Below are 23275 nucleotides of genomic sequence, written 5' to 3'. Positions count from 1 at the left end.
TCAGATCTCACAGGTGGAAAGTGAACATAGAAAAAAGTTCTCTGTCCCCGTCAACAAGAGTTCCCTTCTTGGGAACAATAATAGTTTCCTTAGAAATGAAGGTTTTTCTGACAGAGGCCAGAAAATCAAAACTTCTAAGCTCTTGTCAGGTACTTCATTCTGTTCTTCTTCCTTCCATAGCGCAGTCCATGGAAGTAATAGGTTTGATGGTTGCGGCAATGGACATAGTTCCTTTTGCACGAATTAATCTAAGACCATTGCACCTGTGCATGCTCAGACAGTGGAATGGGGATTATACAGACTTGTCTCCGACGATACAAGTAGATCAAATAACCAGAGATTCACTCCGTTGGTGGCTGACCCTGGACAACCTGTCACAGGGAATGAGCTTCCGCAGACCAGAGTAGGTCATTGTCACGACCGACGCCAGTCTGGTGGGCTGGGGCGCGGTCTGGGAACCCCTGAAAACTCAGGGTCTATGGTTTCGGGAAGACTCTCTTCTCCCGATAAACATAATGGAACTGAGAGCGATATTCAATGCTCTCAAGGCTTGGCCTCGACTAGCAAAGGCCAAATTCATAAGGTTTCAATCAGACATCATGACGACTGTTACATATATCAACCATCAGGGGGTAACAAGGAGTTCCCTGGCGATGGAGGAGCATCCGGGGGAGTGGGAACTCCATCTGGAAATCTTTGCCCAAATAACTCAATTATGGGGCATTCCAGACATGGTTCTGATGGCCTCTCGTCAGAACTTCATGGTCCCTTGTTATGGGTCCAAATCCAGGGATCCCAAGTCGACTCTATTGGATACAATAGTAGCACCTTGGATCTTCAACCTAGCTTATGTATTCCCACCGTTTCCTCTCATTCCCAGGCTGGTAGCCAGGATCAATCTGGAGAGGGCTTCGGTGACCTTGATAGTTCCTGTGTGGCCACGCAGGACTTGGTATGCAGACCTGGTGAATGTGTCATCGGCTCCACCATGGAAGCTACCTTTGAGACAGGACCTTCTTATTCAGGGTCCATTCGAACATCCGAATCTGGTTTTCCTCCAACTGACTGCTTGGAGTTTGAACGCTTGATTTTATCAAAGCGTGGGTTTTCAGATTCTGTAATAGATACTCTTATTCAGGCTAGAAAGCCTGTAACTAGAAAAATTTACCATAATATATGGAAAAAATATATCTGTTGGTGTGAATCTAAAGGATTCCCATGGAACAAGATAAAAATTCCTAAGATTCTTTCCTTTCTACAAGAAGGTTTGGAGAAAGGATTTTCTGCGAGTTCTCTGAAGGGACAGATCTCTGCTTTATCTGTTTTACTTCACAAAAGGCTGGCAGCTGTGCCAGACGTTTAAGCGTTTGTTCAGGCTCTGGTTAGAATCAAGCCTGTTTACAGACCTTTGACTCTTCCCTGGAGTCTTAATCTAGTTCTTTCAGTTCTTCAAGGGGTTCCGTTTGAACCCTTACATTCCATAGATATTAAGTTATTATCTTGGAAAGTTTTGTTTTAGGTTGCAATTTCTTCCGCTAGAAGAGTGTCTGAGTTATCTGCTCTGCAGTGTTCTCCGCCCTATCTGGTCCATGCAGATAAGGTGGTTTTACGTACTGAGCCTGGTTTTCTTCCGAAGGTTGTTTCCAACAAAAATATTAACCAGGAGATAGTTGTACCTTCTTTGTGTCCGAATCCAGTTTCATAGAAGGAACGTTTGTTACACAATTTGGACGTTGTCCGTGCTCTAAAATTCTATTTAGATGCTACAAAGGATTTCAGACAAACATCTTCCTTGTTTGTTGTTTATTCTGGTAAAAGGAGAGGTCAAAAAGCAACTTCTACCTCTCTATCTTTTTGGCTTAAAAGCATCATCAGATTGGCTTATGAGACTGCCGGACGGCAGCCTCCTGAAAGAATCACAGCTCATTCCACTAGGGCCGTGGCTTCCACATGGGCCTTTAAGAACGAGGCTTCTGTTGATCAGATATGTAAGGCAGCGACTTGGTCTTCACTGCACACTTTTACCAAATTTTTCAAATTTGATACTTTTGCTTCTTCTGAGGCTATTTTTGGGAGAAAGGTTTTGCAAACCGTGGTGCCTTCCATCTAGGTGACCTGATTTTCTCCCTCCCATCATCCGTGTCCTAAAGCTTTGGTATTGGTTCCCACAAGTAAGGATGACGCCGTGGACCGGACACACCTATGTTGGAGAAAACAGAATTTATGTTTACCTGATAAATTACTTTCTCCAACGGTGTGTCCGGTCCACGGCCCGCCCTGGTTTTTTAATCAGGTCTGATGATTTATTTTCTTTAACTACAGTCACCACGGTATCATATGATTTCTCCTATGCAAATATTCCTCCTTTACGTCGGTCGAATGACTGGGGAAGGCGGAGCCTAGGAGGGATCATGTGACCAGCTTTGCTGGGCTCTTTGCCATTTCCTGTTGGGGAAGAGAATATCCCACAAGTAAGGATGACGCCGTGGACCGGACACACCGTTGGAGAAAGTAATTTATCAGGTAAACATAAATTCTGTTATTATAATAATAATAATAATAATTCATATAAATATATATAAAAAAGTTATAAGGGTTAAAAGGTATATGACTAGGTATTTAAATGGAAAGGATATAATGTATATACATATATATGTGTGTGTATGTATATATGCATATGTATACATGTGTAATTATGTTTGTGTGTGTGTATGTGTATATATGTACTGTATATACATACATATATACAAATACAAACATATATATACATACATTTGTTGCTTACATTCATAATCTTTTTCAGAGGAAAATAATGCACAGGCATTGATTTTTTTTTTCATCTACTAAAACAAGAGTAACCCTTTAACAGCAGCTATACAGAGTGATGTATGTGCACATACATGTGGCTTGATACTAGTGTTGGTCTACAGAATGAGAGACTGAGTCAATTGCTCTTCAAAATAATTGCACAGGCAATTTGCACATATATACGAGTATCCCTGCTTGCCTTTACCATGTATAAGTCCATATACATTGTTACCAATGCACAAGAGGGTTCTGGGTAAGACATGCAAATTAGATCAGCAACAGCTCAGGCTTTTTGCTTCAAATATTGTGTTGACACACAGCGGTCCCCTAATGGGGTAAGTGCAGCAAATACTAAAATCACTACAAGACAGCTGTTTCTTTCTTATTAGAACTCATCAGTAGTAGATAGATTTTTGATTCCTGCTAGGTACAGCTAATTTCAGGACAAAATCAAAATCCATAGAGATAAAAGCATGAAATTAAAATACTCCATTTCGCAAAAGTAAATCAATAGAAATTATTGCACAGGCAGTTAGCACATCTAGGCAAGTATCCCTGCTTGCCTTTACACAGTATAACTCCATATACATTGTTATCAATGCACAAGAGGATTCTGGGTAAGAAATGCAAATTAGATTTGCAACATCTCAGGCTTTTTGCTTTAAATACTGTATTAACACACAGTGGTCCCCTAATTTTGATTTTGCCCTGGAATGAGCTTTACCTAGCAGCAATAAAAAGATCTATCTACTACTGAGGACTTCTAAAAATAATGAAACAGCTGTCTAGTAGTGATTTTTGTATTTGCTGCACTTACCCGCATTAGGGGACTGCTGGGTGTTAACACAGTATTTGAAGCAAAAAGCCTGAGATGTTGCATATATGTAATTTGCATATCTTACCCAGAATCCTCTTGTGCATTGGTAACATGTATATGGAGTTATACTGGGTAAAGGCAAGCAGGATACTTGCCTAGATGTACTAATTGCTTGTGTAATAATTTCTATTGACTTATATTTGTGATATGGAGGATTTTAATCTCATGCTTTTATCTCCACCATAATTTTAATGAATACAAATTTTAATTGAAACGTGTTGCAGAGTGAGGCACATAGCTATATAAGGGGAGCTAACTTTTAATATTATGTTAATAGTCACCTATTCTGTATAAGCTACTTAGTTTTATAATTAAATTGCCCAATTATCTTAAATTTGGCAGATTAATAAATTTCTCAGTAAATTCTACTTTACATTATCTTAAAATGTAAAGATGTCAAAGTCTGAACTAGCATAGAACATAAGTTCTAACAGGTGTCCTTCTCTGCCTTAGTTTTTCCATCAACACATATTGTGACAGAGTCAAGTAATGATGAAGAAAGTGAGGATTCAGCTCCTTCTTTGCGAAGGCGACGCTCAAAGAGATCCACTGTTTCTGGTTCTGAGTCTGAGAACAGACTTTCAAATCTGGTACCTCCTCCTGAGCCTCGAACACCTATGGGATGGGGAAGCAACCTGAACAAGTGTATTATTCTTTCTCTGGTTATAGCAGTGAGCATGGGTTTTGGACATTTTTATGGTAAGTTTTCAGAGGTCATTTTTATTCTCCATTTAATGCATAGTGTACAACATATTTCATATAATGTATGTATTTGCCAGCATTATACTTTATTTTAAAGGCATTTTTTTTCAAATACGTTTGTCTTGTGAAACTTAAAGCTTTTTATGATCATATATTACTGTGCCATGTTAACATCTGTGATTGATATCTACTGGAAGGCATATGGTGCTTCTCAAGTGTGCCATGGAATTGGTAAGATTCATCTCTTCTTTTTATAGTGTGTTTAACCGTTACAAAAAATATTTTTTAGGATCAGAAAAAACGTTTTACCATTTTGCTCCTTGGGTTAGTTAGAAATGTTTTATTTTTTATTTTTTTTGGATTCTCTCCTATGTTCTGTAGATATGCCTTCCACTCCTGTTGACTTATGTTTTGTTTTAACCTGTCTGGGGTATTGTGTGGGTTCTCTTCATTGTTACAGAACTAAAAAAAAAAAAGGTTGTGAAACCTCTCAGTATGGTTTACTGTTGTTGCAAGCCCCCTTGTCCTCCACCAGGGCTGATTGTTTGGGTCTGATATGCAGGTACTGTTTGGGGCATACTGTTATAGCATTCTGAAAGGCTAACAAACCTATATATTTATACAGGTACAAAGCCCCAAAATCCAGAATTATTCAAAAAGTCAGACTCTTTCATTATTAAAAAAAAATAAAAAAAATATACAAATTATATTTTGTTCCTGTCAGTAAGTCACATTCTTCTCTGCCTACATCTTTATAGTTTGCATTGTAGAGCATAAAAACTAGTCTATATTTATTTAAAACAACTATTACATTTCTGATTATGGTACATTTCAATCTTACTGATATTACCATGTATAAAAAAAAAAATATAAATAGTATTAAAAATTACATAAAACTACCTTTCCTTCCATAAGGCAGGGAGAGTCCACAACTTCATTCCTTACTGTTGTGAAATACAACACCTGGCCACTAGGAGGAGGCAAAGACACCCCAGCCAAAGGCTTAAATATCCCTCCCACTTCCCCTATCCCCCAGTCTTTCTTTGCCTTTCGTCACTATTGGAGGTGGCAGAGAAATGTCAGAAGATTTGGATAGTTCCCTTTGAGAAAGGACTGGAGTTTTAAGTAATCATGTCAACCTCTCAGTTAGAGTATTGATGAAAGTTAGAGTCTGGAGATGCAGGTTAAGTTTTTCTGCGAACCCATCCAGACTGTCGCTAACGGCTCCTGATAAATCAGTGTTGACGAGTTTCACTGCTTGCAGCTACACACTCAAGTCCATGTCAGAAGCGCTGCTGCAAGACTGTCACACTTGAGAGGCTATGCCTGTTCCACAGCATGGATCCTGGAGGGTAAGACCGTTTTTTATATGTACATTTTAAAACTCTATACAGGGTCACAGTGTGGCTCCTTTATACCTCAGGTTTCACTTTCGTTTTTGAAGCGTTGCACAGCTTATAATAGCTTGGTGCCCTTTTTCTTAGCCGGGGAAGTCCTGTCTTACGTACCACGTGACCGGGTGCGGTCTCTTTCTCTGCAGACTCACTCCTGAGGAGAGCGTTTTCACTGTTAGCTGTCTGGGTCTAGGAGGTGGGGAGTGCCCCAGCCTTTGGGAGTATTAAGGTGCCGTTTTTTTTTAAATAAAAGGGTTTCTTTTTGATTGTCCTTCTGTGGGTATATACAAAGCTATGGAGGACTCTGATACTACATTAGAAGGTTCCGCTCCTTCTGTACTGATTAATAATTCCTGTTTATATTGTGAGGAGGCTGTGGTTTGCCCGCCTGCTCAATTTTGTTCCATTTGCCTAAACACTGTTTTAAAGTCTAAGAAGGGAGACAAGCCTGCTAATGTTCATAGCGCTATTAGCCCTTCTGGGCCGTCTACTTCTCAGGAATCTGGGTCCCGAGTAGTTACTACCCTCTCTACATTACTCGCTCCACAAGCAGTTCTCTGCGGCTCAACTAATCCTCCATCCAGCGGACTTTACCGCGCAGTTACAATCAACAGTGTCTGCGGCCCTGAGTGCCTTACCTCGCTCTAACAAACGCAAGAGAAAGGTTAAACATATTTCTCCTGACCTAGAGTCTTCTAAATATTTGTTGGATTTAGCTAATATATCCCAGCTATCCGAGGATGAGTTAACCTCTGGAGCTTCAGAGGGTGAACTTTTTGAGTCAGAGACTTTAGTTACTAAACCTCATTCAGAGGATGAACCCTCCTTTTAGATTTAAAATTGAGCATCTGCATTTTTTATTTAAGGAGGTTCTGTCTTCTCTAGAGGTTCCAGAGGCTACACTCCCAGAGGAGCCTAAACTTTCTAAATTAGACAGGGTTTACAAAGATAGGAAGGTCCCTCTGACTTTTCCTGTGTCAGTTAAAGGGACAGTCAAGTCCAAAAAAACCTTTCATGATTTAAATAGGAAATGTAATTTTAAACCACTTTCCAATTTACTTTTATAACCAATTTTGCTTTGTTCTCTTGGTATTCTTAGTTGAAAGCTAAACCTAGAAGGTTCATATGCTAATTTCTTAGACCTTGAAGACTGCCTCTAATCTGAATGCATTGAGCTCATGCATCACCCTGGGGTGAGCACTGATTGACTAAAATGCAAGTCTGTCAAAAGAACTGAAAAAGGGGGCAGTTTGCAGAGGCTTAGATACAAGGTAATCACAGAGGTAAAAAGTGTATTTCTATAACAGTGTTGGTTATGCAAAACTGGGGAATGGGTAATAAAGGGATTATCTTTCTTTTTAAAGAAAAATTCTGGTGTCGACTGTCCCTTTAAGATGGCGAATATTATTAGTAACGAATGGGAAAGAGTAGGAACTTCTTTTTTCCCCTTTGTCTTTTTTTTTTTTTTTTAAATTATTCCTGGTCCCTGACTCTCAATTAGATTTGTGGGGCTCCATCCCGAAGGTGGATGGCGCTGGCTAAGCATACTACTATCCCTCTGTAGGATAGTTCTTCTTTTAGAGAGCCTATGGATAAAAAAATGGAAACTTTTCTGAGGAAGATATTTCAACATATAGGGATTTTATTGCAACAGGCGGCAGCTGGAGCAGCTACCTATTGGTGTGACAAAGGCTGCTGGCTTTGCGGTTCTAGCCTGCCGGGCTCTCTAGTTAAAGTCTTGGTCTGCGGATATGACTTCTAAATCCAGACTCCTTTCTCTTCCCTTCAAGGGGAAGATTTTATTCGGTCCAGGGCTGGTCTCCATTATCTCTACGGTTACTGGAGGGAAAGGTGCGTTCCTACCGCAAGATAAGAAGAATAGGCCTAAGGGACGGCAACTGTCTCAACGACAGCAGTTCTTTTCCAAGTCCGAGCAGCCCAAGAGTACTTGGAAGCCTGCTCACTCCTGGAATAAGTCCAAACATACTAATTGGCAAGAAGGGGCGGCCCCTTATCCGGGATCGGACGCTTGGTTCCAGGATGTACAGTATCCTTGGGTCCTGGAGGTTGTATCTCAAGGATACAGGATAGGATTCAAGTCTCATCCGCCCAAGGGCAGATTCCTACTCTCCAGTCTTTCGACAGGACTAGAAAAGACGATACATACCTTCACGTCCCAATTCACAGGGAACATTTTCAGTTCCTGAGGTTTGCTTTTCTGCATTAGCACTTCCAGATCATAGCTCTTCCGTTTGGCCTAGCTACTGCTCCAAGGATATTTACAAAAGTTATGGGTGCTCTTCAAGCCGTTGCCAGAACACAAGGTATTGCAGTAGCGCCTTACCTGGATGACCTCTTGGTACAGGCACCATCTTTTCGTCTAGCAGAAGAACATTTGGTGTCCCTTCTCAGTCTTCTTGGATCACGTGGATGGAAGATTAACTTGGAAAAGAGTTCTTACTCCAAGTACAAGGGGGGAATTTTTTGGGAACTATAATAGACTCCATATCCGTGATAATATTCCTCACAGATCAGAGACGTTGCAAGCTAACTTCTGCATGTCTTGCCCTCCAGGCCTCCTTGAGACCCTCAGTGGCTCAGTGTGTGGAGGAAATCGGACTCATGGTGTCTTGCATGGAAATCATTCCTTTTGCCAGATTCCATCTCAGACCCTTACAACTATGCATGCTTAGACAATGGAACGGCGACTATTCAGATCTGTCTCAACAGATTGGGCTGGACAGCCTGCCGAGAGCCTTGCTCTCCTGGTGGCTCTGTCCAGATCATCTGTCCCAAGGCACGTGCTTTTTGAGACCGTCCTGAGAGATTGTGACTACGGACGCAAGCCTTTCTGGCTGGGGAGCAGTTTGGGGTGCCAAGAAGGCACAAGGTCTGTGGACCTTTTTGGAACTCTATTTTGGAACTACGGACTATCTTCAATGCCTTGAAGGCTTGGCCCCTTCTGGGTTCATCCCAGTTTATCAGATTTCAATCGGACAATATAACCTCAGTGGCTTACATCAACCACCAGGGAGGAACTCGGAGTTCCTTGGCTATGAAGGAGTTGACTCGCATTCTGCAGTGGGCGGAAGCTCATGATTGTCTCCTATCTGCCATCCACATCCCAGGAGTGGACAACTGGGAGGCGGATTTTCTGAGCAGACTTTCCATCCAGGGAAGTGTGCTCTCCATCCGGAAGTGTTCTCTCAGATAACCCTCAGGTGAAGGGTTTCAGAGTTGGATCTGATGGCGTCTCGTCAAGGGGGAACGAGAAGTTACTTGGAGATGAGAGAAGTATGTCCGATACTAGATTGGGTGGAGACTCACAAATGTACGCTGTCAGCGATCCACATTCCGGGTGTGGACAACTGGGAAGCGGACTTCCTCAGCAGGCAATCCTTTCACCCAGGGTAATGGTTTCTTCATCTCGAGGTGTTTGTAGAGATATGCAGTGAGTGGGGGGCGCCAGATAGAGATCTCATGGCATCCCACCTCAATACCAAGCTACCCTGGTACGGGTCAAGGTCGTGGGATCCTCAGGCAGAATTGATGCCCTATCAGTACCATGGAGGTTCAGTCTCATATCTTTTTCCTCGTGTGGTAGCTCGCATCAAGCAGGAGCGAGCATCTGTGATTCTGATTGCTCCTTCGTGGCTGCAAAGGACGTGGTTTGCGGTTCTGGTGGGGATGTCCTCATCTCCTCAGTGGAGGTTACCTTGTCGCAGAGATCTGCTGATTCAGGGTCCCTTTGTTCATCCAAATCTAGATTCTCTGAGGCTGACTGTGTGGAGATTGAACGCTTAGTCTTAGCAAAAAGAAGGTTCTCTGATAGTGTTATCCGCACTCTGGTTCAAGCTCGTAAGCCAGTTACTCGTCGTATCTACCATAAAGTGTGGAGGACTTACTTGTACTGGTGTGAAGAGCTTGGCTTTTTCTGGCATAAGGTTAAGGTTGCCAGAATTTTAGCTTTCCTCCATGATAAACTGGAAAAGGGCCTATCTGCTAGTTCCTTGAAGGGACAGATATCAGCCCTGTCGGTGTTACTGCACAAAAGGTTGTCTGAGCTTTCAGATGTGCTGTCCTTTGTTAAGGCTCTGGCTAGGATCAGACCCGTGTTTAGATCTGGAGCTCCGCCATGGAGCCTCAATCTTGTTCTTAGTGTTTTGCAGCAGGCTCCGTTTGAGCCTATGCATACTGTTGACATTAAATTGTTATCTTGGAAGTTTTTGTTGTTGTTGGCTATTGCCTCCGCGCGAGTTTCTGAGATTTCTGCTTTGCAATGTGACCCCCCTTATCTGGTTTTTCATGCTGATAAGGAGGTTTTTCGTACTAAACTAGAGTTCCTCCCTAAGGTGGTGTCGAATCGTAACATTAATAAATTGTTGTTCCTTTCTTTTGCTTCACAATCTCGATGTGGTTCATGCCTTGAAGTTCTATCTTCAGGCTACTAAGGAATTCAGACAATCTTCCTCTTTGTTTGTCATCTAGGCGGGGAAGCGTAAGGGGCAGACAGCTACTACGACTTCTCTATCTTTCTGGTTGAGGAGTGTCATCCGCTTAGCTTATGAGACAGCTGGTCTACAGCCTCCTGAGAGGATAACGGCTCATTCCACTAGAGCAGTGGCTTCCTCTTGGGCTTTTAAGAACGAAGCCTCAATGGATCAGATTTGGTAAGGCGGCTACCTGGTCCTCCTTGCACACTTTTTCTAAATTTTCCAAGTTTGATATGTTTGCTTCGGCCGAAGCAGCTTTCAGGAGAAAAGTTTTGCAGGCTGTGGTGCCCTCAGAATAGGGTCTGCCTCTTTTTTTCTGTTCCTTCCCATTATTCATTCAGTGTTCTCTGGAGCTTGGGTATAGTTTTCCCAACAGTAAGGAATGAAGTTGTGGACTCTCCCTGCCTTATGGAAGGAAAACATAAATTATGCTTACATGATAAATTCTCTTCCTTTCTGGCAGGGAAAGTCCACGACCCCACCCGTAATTTTTTTTTTTGATGGGCGGCTCCCTTTTTATATTATTTCTTCAGGCACCTTTTATACCCTGATGTTTCTTCTACTTTTCCTTTTTTCCTCGGCAGAATAACTGGGGGATAAGGGAAAAGGGAGGGATATTTAAGCCTTTGGCTCCTCCTGGTGGCCAGGTGTTGTATTTCCCAACATTAAGGAATGAAGTTGTGGAGTCTCTCTGCCAGGAAGAAAAGGAATTTATCTGGTAAGCATAAATTATGTGTTTTAGGTTGTGTGTGTTGTAATATGACATATAAATATTGCCTAAATTACACAAGATGTTGTTAATACTTAGTCCCATATTCCCTCTCCAAGCTGTCCTAATTTACAGATGCAAACTGTTCCTGAAATACAGAAAAAAGAGAGGCCCTCTTGGTGTAGTATGTCCTATACCGGTATCACCAGATGTAATAAAGATGGAGATATACTCACAAGCGGCGTTGCACATGCAGTGCAATAACGAACAGGCCGAAGCTTCAGAGACGTTCGGCTGACTCGCTTAGGCAATAGACGCTTAGGATCAGATCGAGGCTAGCATATAGCCTGAGGAAACGGCACTCACCCGAGAAACGCGTTGCTAAGCAACAATTTTATTTGTTTTAAATAAAATAATTACTGTTTTATCCTTGCTCTGGATATTGGAACTTTTTTACCCCCTTATGGTTTGGATATCCGCCTGGTTGGAGTTTCCATATCAAGGGTTCACTTTCATCGGCCAGCTGTTTGGTATCCCGGATCTAGTTTGTCATCGGAAGTGGTCAGTGCGGAGAGCCTCGATCTGATCCTAAGCGTCTATTGCCTAAGCGAGTCAGCCGAACGGCTCTGAAGCTTCGGCCTGTTCGTTATTGCACTGCATGTGCAACGCCGCTTGTGAGTATATCTCCATCTTTATTACATCTGGTGATACCGGTATAGGACATACTACACTAAGAGCGCCTCTCTTTTTTCTGTATTTCAGGAACAGTTTGCATTGATACCTTGGTGGAGAGAGCTGCCAGATCTTCTGTTTCAGGACTTGTATATATATGTTTGGACTTTTGCTATTTTAACGCATATTTTGGACTTTACATTAGCTCATATTGTTTTACTGCACAGTTGGACTTGGCGCACCTCTTTTTCTGACACTTTTACCCAGCTGGGTTAGGTATTAGTTTGTTTTGTTTTTATCTAATTTACAGATGCATATATACAAATATTGCAAAATCCAAGCCTTTTCCTGTCCCAAGTTGTTTGGAAAAAGGGTTTTGTACCTGTCTTTCTCTGGTGCGTAATTGATGCTGGAGCAATTCCAGTAGGTCTCTTATTTTAGGAGGGATGCTAAGATGTTATGAGGGAGGGGCTCCATTTTAAGGTAAAACTTGAATGTTGCCCAAAACTGTGGAAAAAGAAGGGACCTGCAACCATTTGTTATGGATGCAATGTTGATCCCTTGATTTGTTTGTACTGCTTGGCTACTGATTCTGAAGGACTATTACTTTTCTGACAATAATTTCCACTGTACTGTAGGTCTGTAACCACTAAGGCATATTATCTGGTTTAAGCCACATTGCTGTAGATTTTGTAGTTTTACCAATAATTTATGGGTATTAGTTAATTTATTAACTTCTTGAAGGTTTAGGTTTCTGTTATAGGGACAGTAAAGCCAAAATGAAATGTTCAAGAGTCAAATAGTTAATGCAATAAAAAAAAAAGGTTTTCTAAATTATTTGCAGCAATTCTCCATTTTAAACAAATTTACTTTTATTATCACATTGCTTTGTTTCTTTTTGTATACTTTGTTGAAGAGTAAGCTCAGAAGCAGCAGTGAACTACTCAGAGCTAGCTGAACCCATCTGATGAGCCAATGACAAGGGATATATGTGCAGCCACTAATCGCCAAATAGCTCCTGGTAGCGCATTGCCGCTCCAGAGCATACCTAGGTATGTTCTTCAATAAAGGATACCACAAGAACAAAGCAAATTTGATAATTGAAGTACATTTGAAAGTTATTTAAAATTGCATGCCCTATCTTACATGAATGTTTCATTTCGACTTTATTGTCCCTTTTAACTTTTTTTTTTTTTCTTCCAGTGGGAGATTTTTATGTTTTGATATTCTTACAGGTTCTGAAAATAATTAAGCTTTCAGACATCCTGTTCCTCAACGGGATTTGGTTCTCTCTCACTCTGACTCTCACTCTCTCTCACTCACTCACTCACTCTCACTCTCTCTCTCTCTCTCTCTATTATATGTTAGCCAGCAAGAAGGTGAGCTGGAGGTAGAAGAAAATGTGAGTCCAAAAATGTCTGACTTTTTTTACTCAAACTTGTAGAAGGGTAGCCACCAATAAAGATGGTCTCACCTTAAGTATGACAAAACTGGTTTGTCTTAAGTGTATTTGCATTTTATTTTTTGCTGAAGGTACTATTCAGATCCAGGATCGACAGAAAGAAGTGGAAAAGATACATGAGAATGAACTGAACAATATGAAGGATGATCTTTTTCAGTGTCAGAAGGTTCAGGAAGCTACAGTAGAGTATAAGGTGAGTGTGGTAGGATCTGTGTATGGCTCACTCAACAGTAGAGAACATTTATCTATTAAGACTTTCTTGATCATACTACAACAAAAGGCTACATTTCAGTGAGTTTCCTGTTTTTGCTGTCAAAAAATATTAAATAATACATTAAAATCCCCAATCATGTCATTAAAAGTAATAGAAGGCAAACAGAATTTAAAGGGACACTAAATATTGCAGAATTATCTAGCCTAAGGCTATCCATAGCTGCGAGGGAAACAAATAGGAAATTAAAGACTTATGCAGATAAACGTTTACTTACCTTACATGTATTGTTGTCCTCTTTGCCACTACAGTGCTTAAGAAACGTGTAAGGGGCTCGCTGTCTAATCACAGTGCGCCCGATCACACCATTCAACTAAATGTAGCATGATCCCACTGAGTAAAGCGGCCAACGGCTTACCCAGCACAGGGCTGCGCTAACATAGTTGAATGGCGCAATCAGGCGTACTGTGATTACAGTGATTACAGTTTCCTTTTTATTTTCTTCTTTTTTTCTTAAGATGGTGAGAGTCCATCATTCCTAATTGATGGTAAATTCATCACCTGACCACTAGGAGGAGGCAAAGACACCCCATACCAAAAGTTCTAATAGCTCACCTACTTTATGTTTCCTCACAGTTTTTCTTTGCCTCTCACCGGAGCAGGTTAAGATGGAGGAGCTCAAGATTTATTTAAGTGGTTGTGGGATGTATGATTCCACATTCCCCTCGTAAGGTTGTTTACACTGGCTGTAATGTAAATCTCCCTGCAGGAGTAGTGGTCACAAGCCTGCCTCAGGAGTTGCTGGGACTGGTCCTTTAGCCTCCTCCTGTCTGGCCAAGCAGATGTACTCCCTCAGTATATCCTCTTCTATTAGTAACAGTACTGCATGGGCTCTCTACTGTATCCTCATGCTACATCAGGTTAAGTTTAGTGGAGGGGGCATTTGCTGGTAAGTACCTACATGTTTCACAAAGCCCACATGCTATCAGTGGGTACATATGCATATGTGCATCATAGCTGGAATACAGCAGGATGATATCACAGCTGACCTCACAGCCATAGTAGTCACACAACTCATCCTGAGCTTCTTTTCTGTTACATAGCACAATTACTTCACACTTTAAATGCAGTTTTAATGCTTGTATAATGCATTACATTTTTATTTACTCTCCTAATTTTTCAACCTACATAGTCCTTTGATAATTGGTGGTGGTGGTGGGGGGGTTCCCCGTTTCCCCTCCACCTTTTAAATTATTGGAATCTCTCTCATATTGAGTGATTTCTAATAAGGTCCGTGACATCATGTATTGCCCTATGTCACATATATCTTTTTTTTTTAGTGATCTTACGTCACTAATGTATGGGCTCAATATTTTAATCTTTCTCATATTGAAATCTTAGGACTCTTATATGTTTTGATTTTTTTTACGTTACCCTATTTTATGTATATGGACACAATATTGTAATCTCTCTCATATTGAGGTGATTTCTATTAATGTCTGTGACATCCTCTCTTGTCCTATGTAACATATATATATATATATATATATATATATATATATATATATATATATATATATATATATATATATAGTTCGTAATGATCTTAGGACACTAAGATGCTTCATGTTACACTTTTTTTTTTTTAGGTATATGGGCTCATTAATATAATCCTTCTCATATTGAGTCTATACTTTAATCTTTCATGTGGAGATTTTCTACTTATACCTATCATCATGTATAGTCCTATATAAAATCATATTTCTTTCATGTAATTGGCAAGAATCCATGAGCTAGTGATGTATGGGATATACATTCCTACCAGGAGGGGCAAAGTTTCCCAAACCTCAAAGTGCCTACAAATACATCTCCCACCACACCCACAACTCAGTTTTACAAACTTTGCCTCCTATGGAGGTGGTAAAGAAAGTTTGTGCTTACATTTTATGATTTCTTCTATGATAAGCGCTTCTAAGCATTCTGAAGTCCAATTCCTCTGAGTACAGTGTTTGTCAGAGTGATGTGAAGAGAGTATCACCTATTGATTATTATGGTTTCTCTCATGGGAAATCTTTTCAAGGGTTCTCTGTGATCTATCATAGGGATTCATCTCCTACCTCCCTTTTCAGATCGACGATATACTCTTATACCATTACCTCTGCTGATAGCTTTTAGTACTGGTTTGGTTATCCGCTATATGTGTGATGGGTGTCTTTTGGTATCATTATTTAAGACACTCTCAGCTATGGTTGGCACTTTATGTATTTATATAAAGTTCTAAATATATGTATTTACTTATATTTGCCATGAGTCAGGCCGATGTGTATTTCCCTTTGCAGTCTAGCAGTTTTAGTATGGGAATCATGTTTTAGAAAGTTTTTTTTTTCTTACCTGGGGTATAGTCTCTTTTCCAATTTGACTTGTTTTTCTTTTTAATCTTGTGGGCAAATTAGTCTTGCGAGGGCGCAAAATGCTGTTATTTATTGCGTCATTCTTGGCGCAATAATTTTTTGTCTCGAATGTGCATCTATGATGACGCAAGTTCGTAAGTTCCTGCGTTTTAGTTGACGAGAGGTTGTTTGGCGCGAAGTTGTGTCTGTTATGACGTGAGTTGCGTCATTTCCGGATGTTTGTTGGCGGCAACATTTTTTTTATACTTCCTTTTGCGTCGTGCATCATACTTGGCGCCAAAAAATTTGGTTTTATTTTACCCCACTTCCTATATGCTCCTTGCCTTCTTTATGCTCAGAGGGCTATGCTATTTGCTTTTTTGCCAATTTTAGCATTTGCATTTTTTTCCCTTTGCTGAAACTGCTATATGAGGAAATAAGATATTTTTGTTTAAATGTTGTTTTTTCTTTTACATTTTACAAGATGTCTCAATCTGATCCTGTCTCAGAAGCTGCTGTAGGAACCATGCTGCATGAACACAGTTCTACCAAAGCTAAGTGTATCTGTTCTAAGCTAGCGGAGATTATATCTCCAAATGTAGTATGTAACAGTTGACATGATAAGCTTTTGCATGCAGAAAATGTTTCTATTAATACTAGTACTGTATCTGTTGTTCTCTCAACATCTAATGTACATGATATCCCTGTTGATATGAAAAATTATATTGCTGATGCAATACAGAAGGCTATGTCTGCTATTCCGCCTTCTAATAAACGTAAAAGGTCTTCTTTTAAAACTTTTCATAACACTGATGAATTTTGTAATGACCAACAACTTACTGATATATCCACCTCTGATAAGGATATCTCTGACTCAGAAGATCCTACTTCAGACATTCACATTGATAAATCAACTTACCTTTTTAAGATTGAGTATATTCGTTCTTTGTTTGAAGAATTGTTGGTTACTTTGGATATTGAGGAGTCTGGTCCTCTTGATAACAAATCCATTAAATATTTAAATTCTGTTTATAAGCCTCCTGTGAGTACTCCTGAGATTTTCTCTGTTCCTGATGCTATTTCTGATGTGATTGCTAAGGAATGGTCTAAACCTGGTACTTCTTTTGTTCCTTCTTTGAGGTTTAAAAGGTTGAATCTTTTGCCAGTGGCTAAATTAGAGTTTTAGGAAAAAGTCCCTAAGGTTGATGGGGCTATTTCTACTCTTGCCAAGCGTACTACTATTCCTATGGAAGATAGTACTTCTTTTAAGGATCCTTTAGATAGGAAAATTGAATCTTATCTAAGGAAAGCTTATTTACATTCTGGCTATATTCTCAGACCTGACATTTTTATGGCTGATGTTGCGGTTGCATCGACTTTTTGGTTGGATAGCTTAGCACAAAAATCCTGATTTGTATAGCATTGTTCGTTTGCTTCAACATGCTAATCATTTTATCTGTGATGCTATTTTTGATATCATCAAGATTGATGTTAAATCTATGCATTTGGCTATTTTAGCTACAAGAGCTTTATGGCTCAAATATTGGAATGCTGATATGGTATCTAAATCTAGGTTACTATCTCTATCTTTCAGGGTAATAATTTATTTGGTTCTCAGTTGGATTCTATTATTTCCACTATAACTGGGGGAAAGGGATTTTTTTTGCTCCAAGATAAAAAATCTAAGGGTAAATCTAAAGCTTCTAATTGGTTTCGTTCCTTTCGTCAGAATAGAGAACAGAAAACCACTCCTTCCCCTAAGGACTCTGGCTCCAATAGGAAGCCATCTTCTTATAAAAACCAAAGCCAGCCCCCAAGACTGCATGAAGGTGCGGCCCTCAATCCAGTTCTACTGGTGGGGGGCAGATTGAAATTATTTCAAGACATTTGGGCAGGTTCCGTTTAGAATCATTGGATTCAAAATATTGTCTCTCAGGGTTATTGAATAGGTTTCAGAATAAGACCTCTTGTGAGAAGATTTTTTCTCTGTCACGTTCCAACAAATCCTGTGAAAGCTCAGGTCTTTCTGAAATGTGTTTCAGATCTGGAGCTTTCAGGGGTAATTGTACCAGTTCCACTTCTGGAACAGGGTCTGGGTTTTTATTCAAATCTATTCATTGTCCCGAAGAAGGACAATTAATTCAGACCAGTTCTGGATCTGAAACTTTTAAATCATTTTGTAACAGTCCAAACTTTCAAGATGGTGACTATAAGGACTACTCTGCCTTATGTTCAGCAAGGGTATTTTATGTCCACAATAGACTTACAGGATGCTTATCTTCATGTTCCAATTCATCCAGACCACTATCGGTTTCTGAGATTCTCTTTTCTAGACAAGCATTACCAGTTTGTCACTCTTCCATTTGGCCTAGTGACAGCTCCAAGAATCTTTTCGAAGGTTCTTGGTGCCCTTCTATCTGTAATCAGAGAGCAGGGTATTGCAGTGTTTCCTTATTTGGACAATATCTTGGTACTAGCTCAGTCTTTTCATTTAGCAGAATTTCACACGAAACAACTAGTGTTGTTTCTTCAAAGGCATGGTTGGAGGATCAATTTACAAAAGGAGTTTCTTGATTCCTCAAACAAAGGTCACCTTTTTAGGTTTCCAGATAGATTCAGTGTCCATGACTCTGTCTCTAACAGACAAGAGGCAAATTAAATTTATTTTAGCTTGTCTAAACCTTCAGTCTCGATCATTCCCTTCAGTGGCTATGTGCATGGAAGTTTTAGGTCTTATGACTGCAGCATCGGATGCAAACCCCTTTGCTCGTTTTCATATGAGACCTCTGCAGCTTTGCATGCTGAATCAATGGTGCAGGGATTATACTCGGATATGACAGTTGATATACTTAAATCCCAAAATTCAACTCTCTCTGTCTTGGTGGTTTGACCATCTTCACATTATTCAAGGGGCCTCTTTTTTTTTCGCCCTTCCTGGACTGTGATCTCAACAGATGCAAGTCTTTCAGGTTGGGGAGCTGTCTGGAGGTCTCTGACAGCACAAGGGGTTTGGAAACCTCAAGAGGAGAGGTTACCAATCAACATTTTAGAACTATTTTCAGAGCTCTTCAGGCTTGACCTCTATTGAAGAGAAAACTTTTCATTTGTTTTCAGACAGACAATATCACAACAGTGGCATATGTCAATCATCAGGGAGGGACTTGCAATTCCTTAGCAATGAAGGAAGTATCTGAAATACTAATCTAATTCCTAAGTATCTCAAATACTAATCTAAGTATCTCAAATACTAGTCTAATTTCTGCGATTCATATTCCAGGTGTAGACGATTGGGAAGCCAATTATCCAGGAGAGTGGTCTCTCCATCCGGATGTATTTCATCAATTTGTTCAGATTTGGGGTCTTCCAGAAATAGATCTGATGGCCTCTCGTTTGAACAAGAAACTTCCCAGATATCTCTCCAGATCCAAGGATCCTCAGGCAGAGATGGTGGATGCTTTGGCAGTTCCTTGGTTTTACCAACCTTCTTACAATTTTCCACCTCTAGTTTTTCTCCAAAGGGTGATATCCAAGATCATATTGGAACAATCTCATGTGTTTCTGATAGCACCTGCATGGCCTCACAGGTTTTGGTATGTGGATCTTTTCCAGATGTCCAGTTGCCAGCGTTGGCCGCTTCCTTTAAGGGCAGACCTTCTGTCTCAAGGGCTGTTTTTACATCAGGATCTCAAATCTCTAAATTGGAAGGTATGGTATGGAAATTGAACGCTTAGTTCTTAGTCATAGAGGTTTCTCTGACTCAGTAATTGACACTATGTTACAGGCTCGTAAGTCTGTTTTCAGGAAGATTTATTATTGGGTTTGGAAAACCTATATTTCATCGTGCTCCTCTCATAATTTTTCTTGGCATTCTTTTAGAATTCCTTGGATTTTACAGTTTCTTCATGATGGTTTAGATAAGGTTTTGTCTGCAAATACTTTGAAGGGACAAATCTCTGCTTTTTCTGTCTTATTTCATACAAAGATTGCCAAACTTCCTGATATTCACTGTTTTGTTCAGGCTTTGGTTCGTATCAAACCTGTTAAGTCTATTTCTCCTCCTTGGAGTCTTAATTTGGTTTTAATGATTTTGCAGGCTCCTCCTTTTGAGCCTATTGTCAGTATATGGCCAGGTTATAACACAATATATTTAATAATTATCCTTTAAACTAAACCTCATAAAATATGCATATACTAAAACCATAAAATTAATATAAATTCCTGAATTCTTTTTATTAGTTAATATTTATAGACACATTAAAATACATTTGTAGGAACCAGGATATGAGTCAATACTATACACGTTTAAAACTATTAAAATATGCTATGCAAAGTTCATATAAGTTTACCTTTAGAGCTAGCCTTATTCACAATTGAATTTCATTAAATTAACACAATGAGATTTCAAGATATTAGCTACTAACATTCAGACTGGTACAATCAATTATATAGTCACAATTGATTCTAACACAATTCTAATTTAAAACATCAAAATAGTATCTATTATCTATGCAAAAACCAATTGTCCTTTGCTAATTTATCTAAGTTGAAATAAATTCTTAGAGTTATAACTCTATATTTGCAAAGATAAACAACTTAGCATTTAGGATTAGTTTACAATACACAGGCTATGAATATAAGCTAAAATACAAACTGCTCTCTTTAATCTATTACTTACTGCAACAATGAATGTTTGTTTTAAATATTTAACATATAAAAGGCAAGTTTAACACTATACAGGACTATGAAACAAGTTTTAAAATACTGAGTGCTCCTTTAAATCTATTACCTATATATAGTAACCTTTTTATACTTTACCAAAATGACCAAAATCGATAATGCAATTTTCAGAAAACTTCTTGTTTCATCTCAGAAGACAAATAAGTATATTTTGCAATCAATGAGAAAAGGTAGCTAGCCTTGCTTGTAATACTTGTATTTCAAACACCCAGTAACCAGTTACAAGTTAGCTCAGCAGCATGTCTTTTCCTTTCTTGCATTTAGCTTATATATGTTTTAATCATTGATGAAACCATATGGGAGGCCCTTGCGGAAACTGATCATGGATTGGTCACCTGGGAAGTCTTATCGGATTGGCCCTGGGAACCTTCAACCCCAACAGCCACAAGCCTTCTGGCTGCAATACTGGATCTTGGCCCTCGGGGGTAACATGACAAACAAACAGATTCACTTAACCATTCCTAGACAGTAAAAACATTTCTTTGTTCATATAAAATGCCATAATTTCTTTATATTACTAAATTACATGTTCAAATGTATTGTATTATGTCACACTATTTATTCTGATTATTTTAATATGAAACATCAGTATTATTTCTAATATCATATTACATCAAGGTAATTTATACTGCTAACTATTCCAAAATTAATAGCATTTAAAATCCTGATATGTATATTCATACAAATACAGCATGTTTCACATTCAGTGTACTTCTTACTGAGTATATAAATTGATGCCCATGTCCAATAGTTGTCTGCAATAAAAGAAATAATTGTTAGATTGCTCATTTTAAATCCCAAAACATTCTATGCTTCCAATATATATGCTTCCAATATATATATATGTGTGTGTGTGTGAAAACATCTTGAAATTTTAGCTCTCAGGTCTCCATGTTTAATATGTGTCTGAATATACTTGACTGGATCTTGGTCCAATGTTGAAACCTACAGAAATATTTGGGAATCCATTTGCCCAAGTTATACCAATGCCAGCGACTAATCTGCATTTATTATCAATAGTGGCATGGTAAGAACAACCATCAACCTATACCCAAGGTAATGTTTGACAATGGTCCTCATTGTACATTTTATATGGGGAAAGCAATTGTTCCTCCAGAAAATCATCCTCTGATAATTCTTCCCCAGGATCTTTAGCAGTACAGTCGTGGAGCTCAGCTTGTAGCGAATTTCTAAAGGCCAGCCTTGTAAGGAAAGAGTCCACGCTGTTATGCGGCTATTAGACAAATTCCCATCTCTTATTCTCTCACTTTGCAAATATAGCAAAGGCTGGTGGGCCGTTTCTACAATAATTTTCTCGCCCTGTATGTAGCTGCAGAAATTTTGTAGAGCCCATACAGTAGATAAGAGGGCTTTTTCGCAATCGCTAAATTTTATTTCTACTGGGGATAGACAAAGTCATTGCCTATGCTCGCATAGGCAATGACTTTGTTTAAATTATCATGCTTTTGGTATAAAACAGCACTCATGCTTATATCTGTGTAACCTGTCTCTAAGAAGAAAGGTTTACCACCTTCAGGGTACGCTAAGCAAGGTGCTTGAGTGAGTTTTCTCTTCAGCTCCTTGATGGCTGTCTATTGAGACTCACTCCAGTGCCATTTCACATCCTTCATTAGAAGAAGTAGTAGTGGTTTAGCTAATTCTGCATAATTATCAATAAATTTGCGAGAGTAATTTGTCATACCCAGGAATGACCTCAATTCCTTTGTTGGGTTTTTAGAATTTACTATAGCTTCCACCTTTTTCTTCTGATGATTTAGCCCTTCAGAAGTAACTTCATGTCCTAAGAAGTTTACACGAGTGCGGCACCATTGAGCTTTTTTTAGGGATAATTTGACACTTGTCCTTTTAAGTTGGCTGCGGAGGTGTTTTTAAGCCCTGCGATGTGTTTTTCAAAGTCTGTGCTTTTGATTAAAACATCATCAACATAAGATAGGGTCCCCCTTTCCAGTGCATCAGACATAGCCTTATGCATGAATACAGCAAATTCATGTCCAGAAGTTATGTATCCAAAAGGAAGTCTCTGAAATGCATACTGGACCTTTTGGAATGAGAATGCCAGCTTATACTGGTCCTCCTCATGTACCTTTATGGTCCAATATCCCTGTGCACAGTCAATGGCAGTGAATAGTTTGGATCCCTGCATTTGTGCTAAGCACTGGTCAATATATGGCACTGGCCAGCCAGACATGTACACTTGTTTGTTTAGCTGTCTTAAGTCAGCACACAACCGCCATTGTCCATTGGGCTTAAGAACACCTAGAATAGGATTGTTATAAGAGCTGTGCACCTGTTGTATAATACCCCTTCCAGGTTCCTTATGATTTCTGCAAGAGAATCATATGAGGCTAAAGGAAGTCTGTATTGTTTAACAAAAACAGGTGGCGCATTGGGATCTGTTTGTATTCTTGCAATGTGCAAGTCTGTAGTCCCACAGTCATAAGAATCCCTAGCAAAAATATCCTTGTACTCCATCAGGAGTTCTCGCAGCTGTTGGCGTTCATCATCGCTGGAACAGCCATCATCTAAAGATATTTGCTCTTCGACTATTTGCTGAAATCCTGGAAAGACTTCAGGCTGTCCTATGTCATAGGCTTCTTCCAATCTAGAGGTGAGGTCCGCTTGATTATAATTTACATTGCCCCCATGACCCTGGGTATTGGGGTAATCTTGCTGTTTGATCGGCTTGATCAAATACTAGAGAGGCTTCCTCAATTTTACAGATGCCTTCCTCTGAGCTGAAGGCATAAATAGACTGAATATTAAATAGACCCTCTGGCATAGATGCAAAGGATTGTTCTA

The 23275-nt window shown here is 39.5% G+C and overlaps 1 protein-coding gene across 2 annotated transcripts in view; it reads left to right on the top strand.

Moving 5' to 3' along the window:
• Positions 1 to 23275, top strand: part of CCPG1 (cell cycle progression 1) — a 218279-nt gene that overhangs the window by 83496 nt on the left and 111508 nt on the right. For both annotated transcript variants that reach the window (XM_053717498.1, XM_053717497.1), the window contains 2 exons: positions 4139 to 4384; positions 13189 to 13310. In XM_053717498.1, coding sequence (XP_053573473.1) covers positions 4139 to 4384; positions 13189 to 13310 — 368 coding nt within the window. The remainder of the gene's footprint in view (positions 1 to 4138; positions 4385 to 13188; positions 13311 to 23275) is intronic.

The sequence above is a fragment of the Bombina bombina genome, chromosome 6 (genome assembly GCF_027579735.1).
Source record: "Bombina bombina isolate aBomBom1 chromosome 6, aBomBom1.pri, whole genome shotgun sequence".
NCBI classification, from domain to species: Eukaryota; Metazoa; Chordata; class Amphibia; order Anura; family Bombinatoridae; genus Bombina; species Bombina bombina.
The sequence above is the reverse complement of the archived record's forward strand: the minus strand, read 5'-3'. Positions and strand labels throughout refer to the sequence as shown.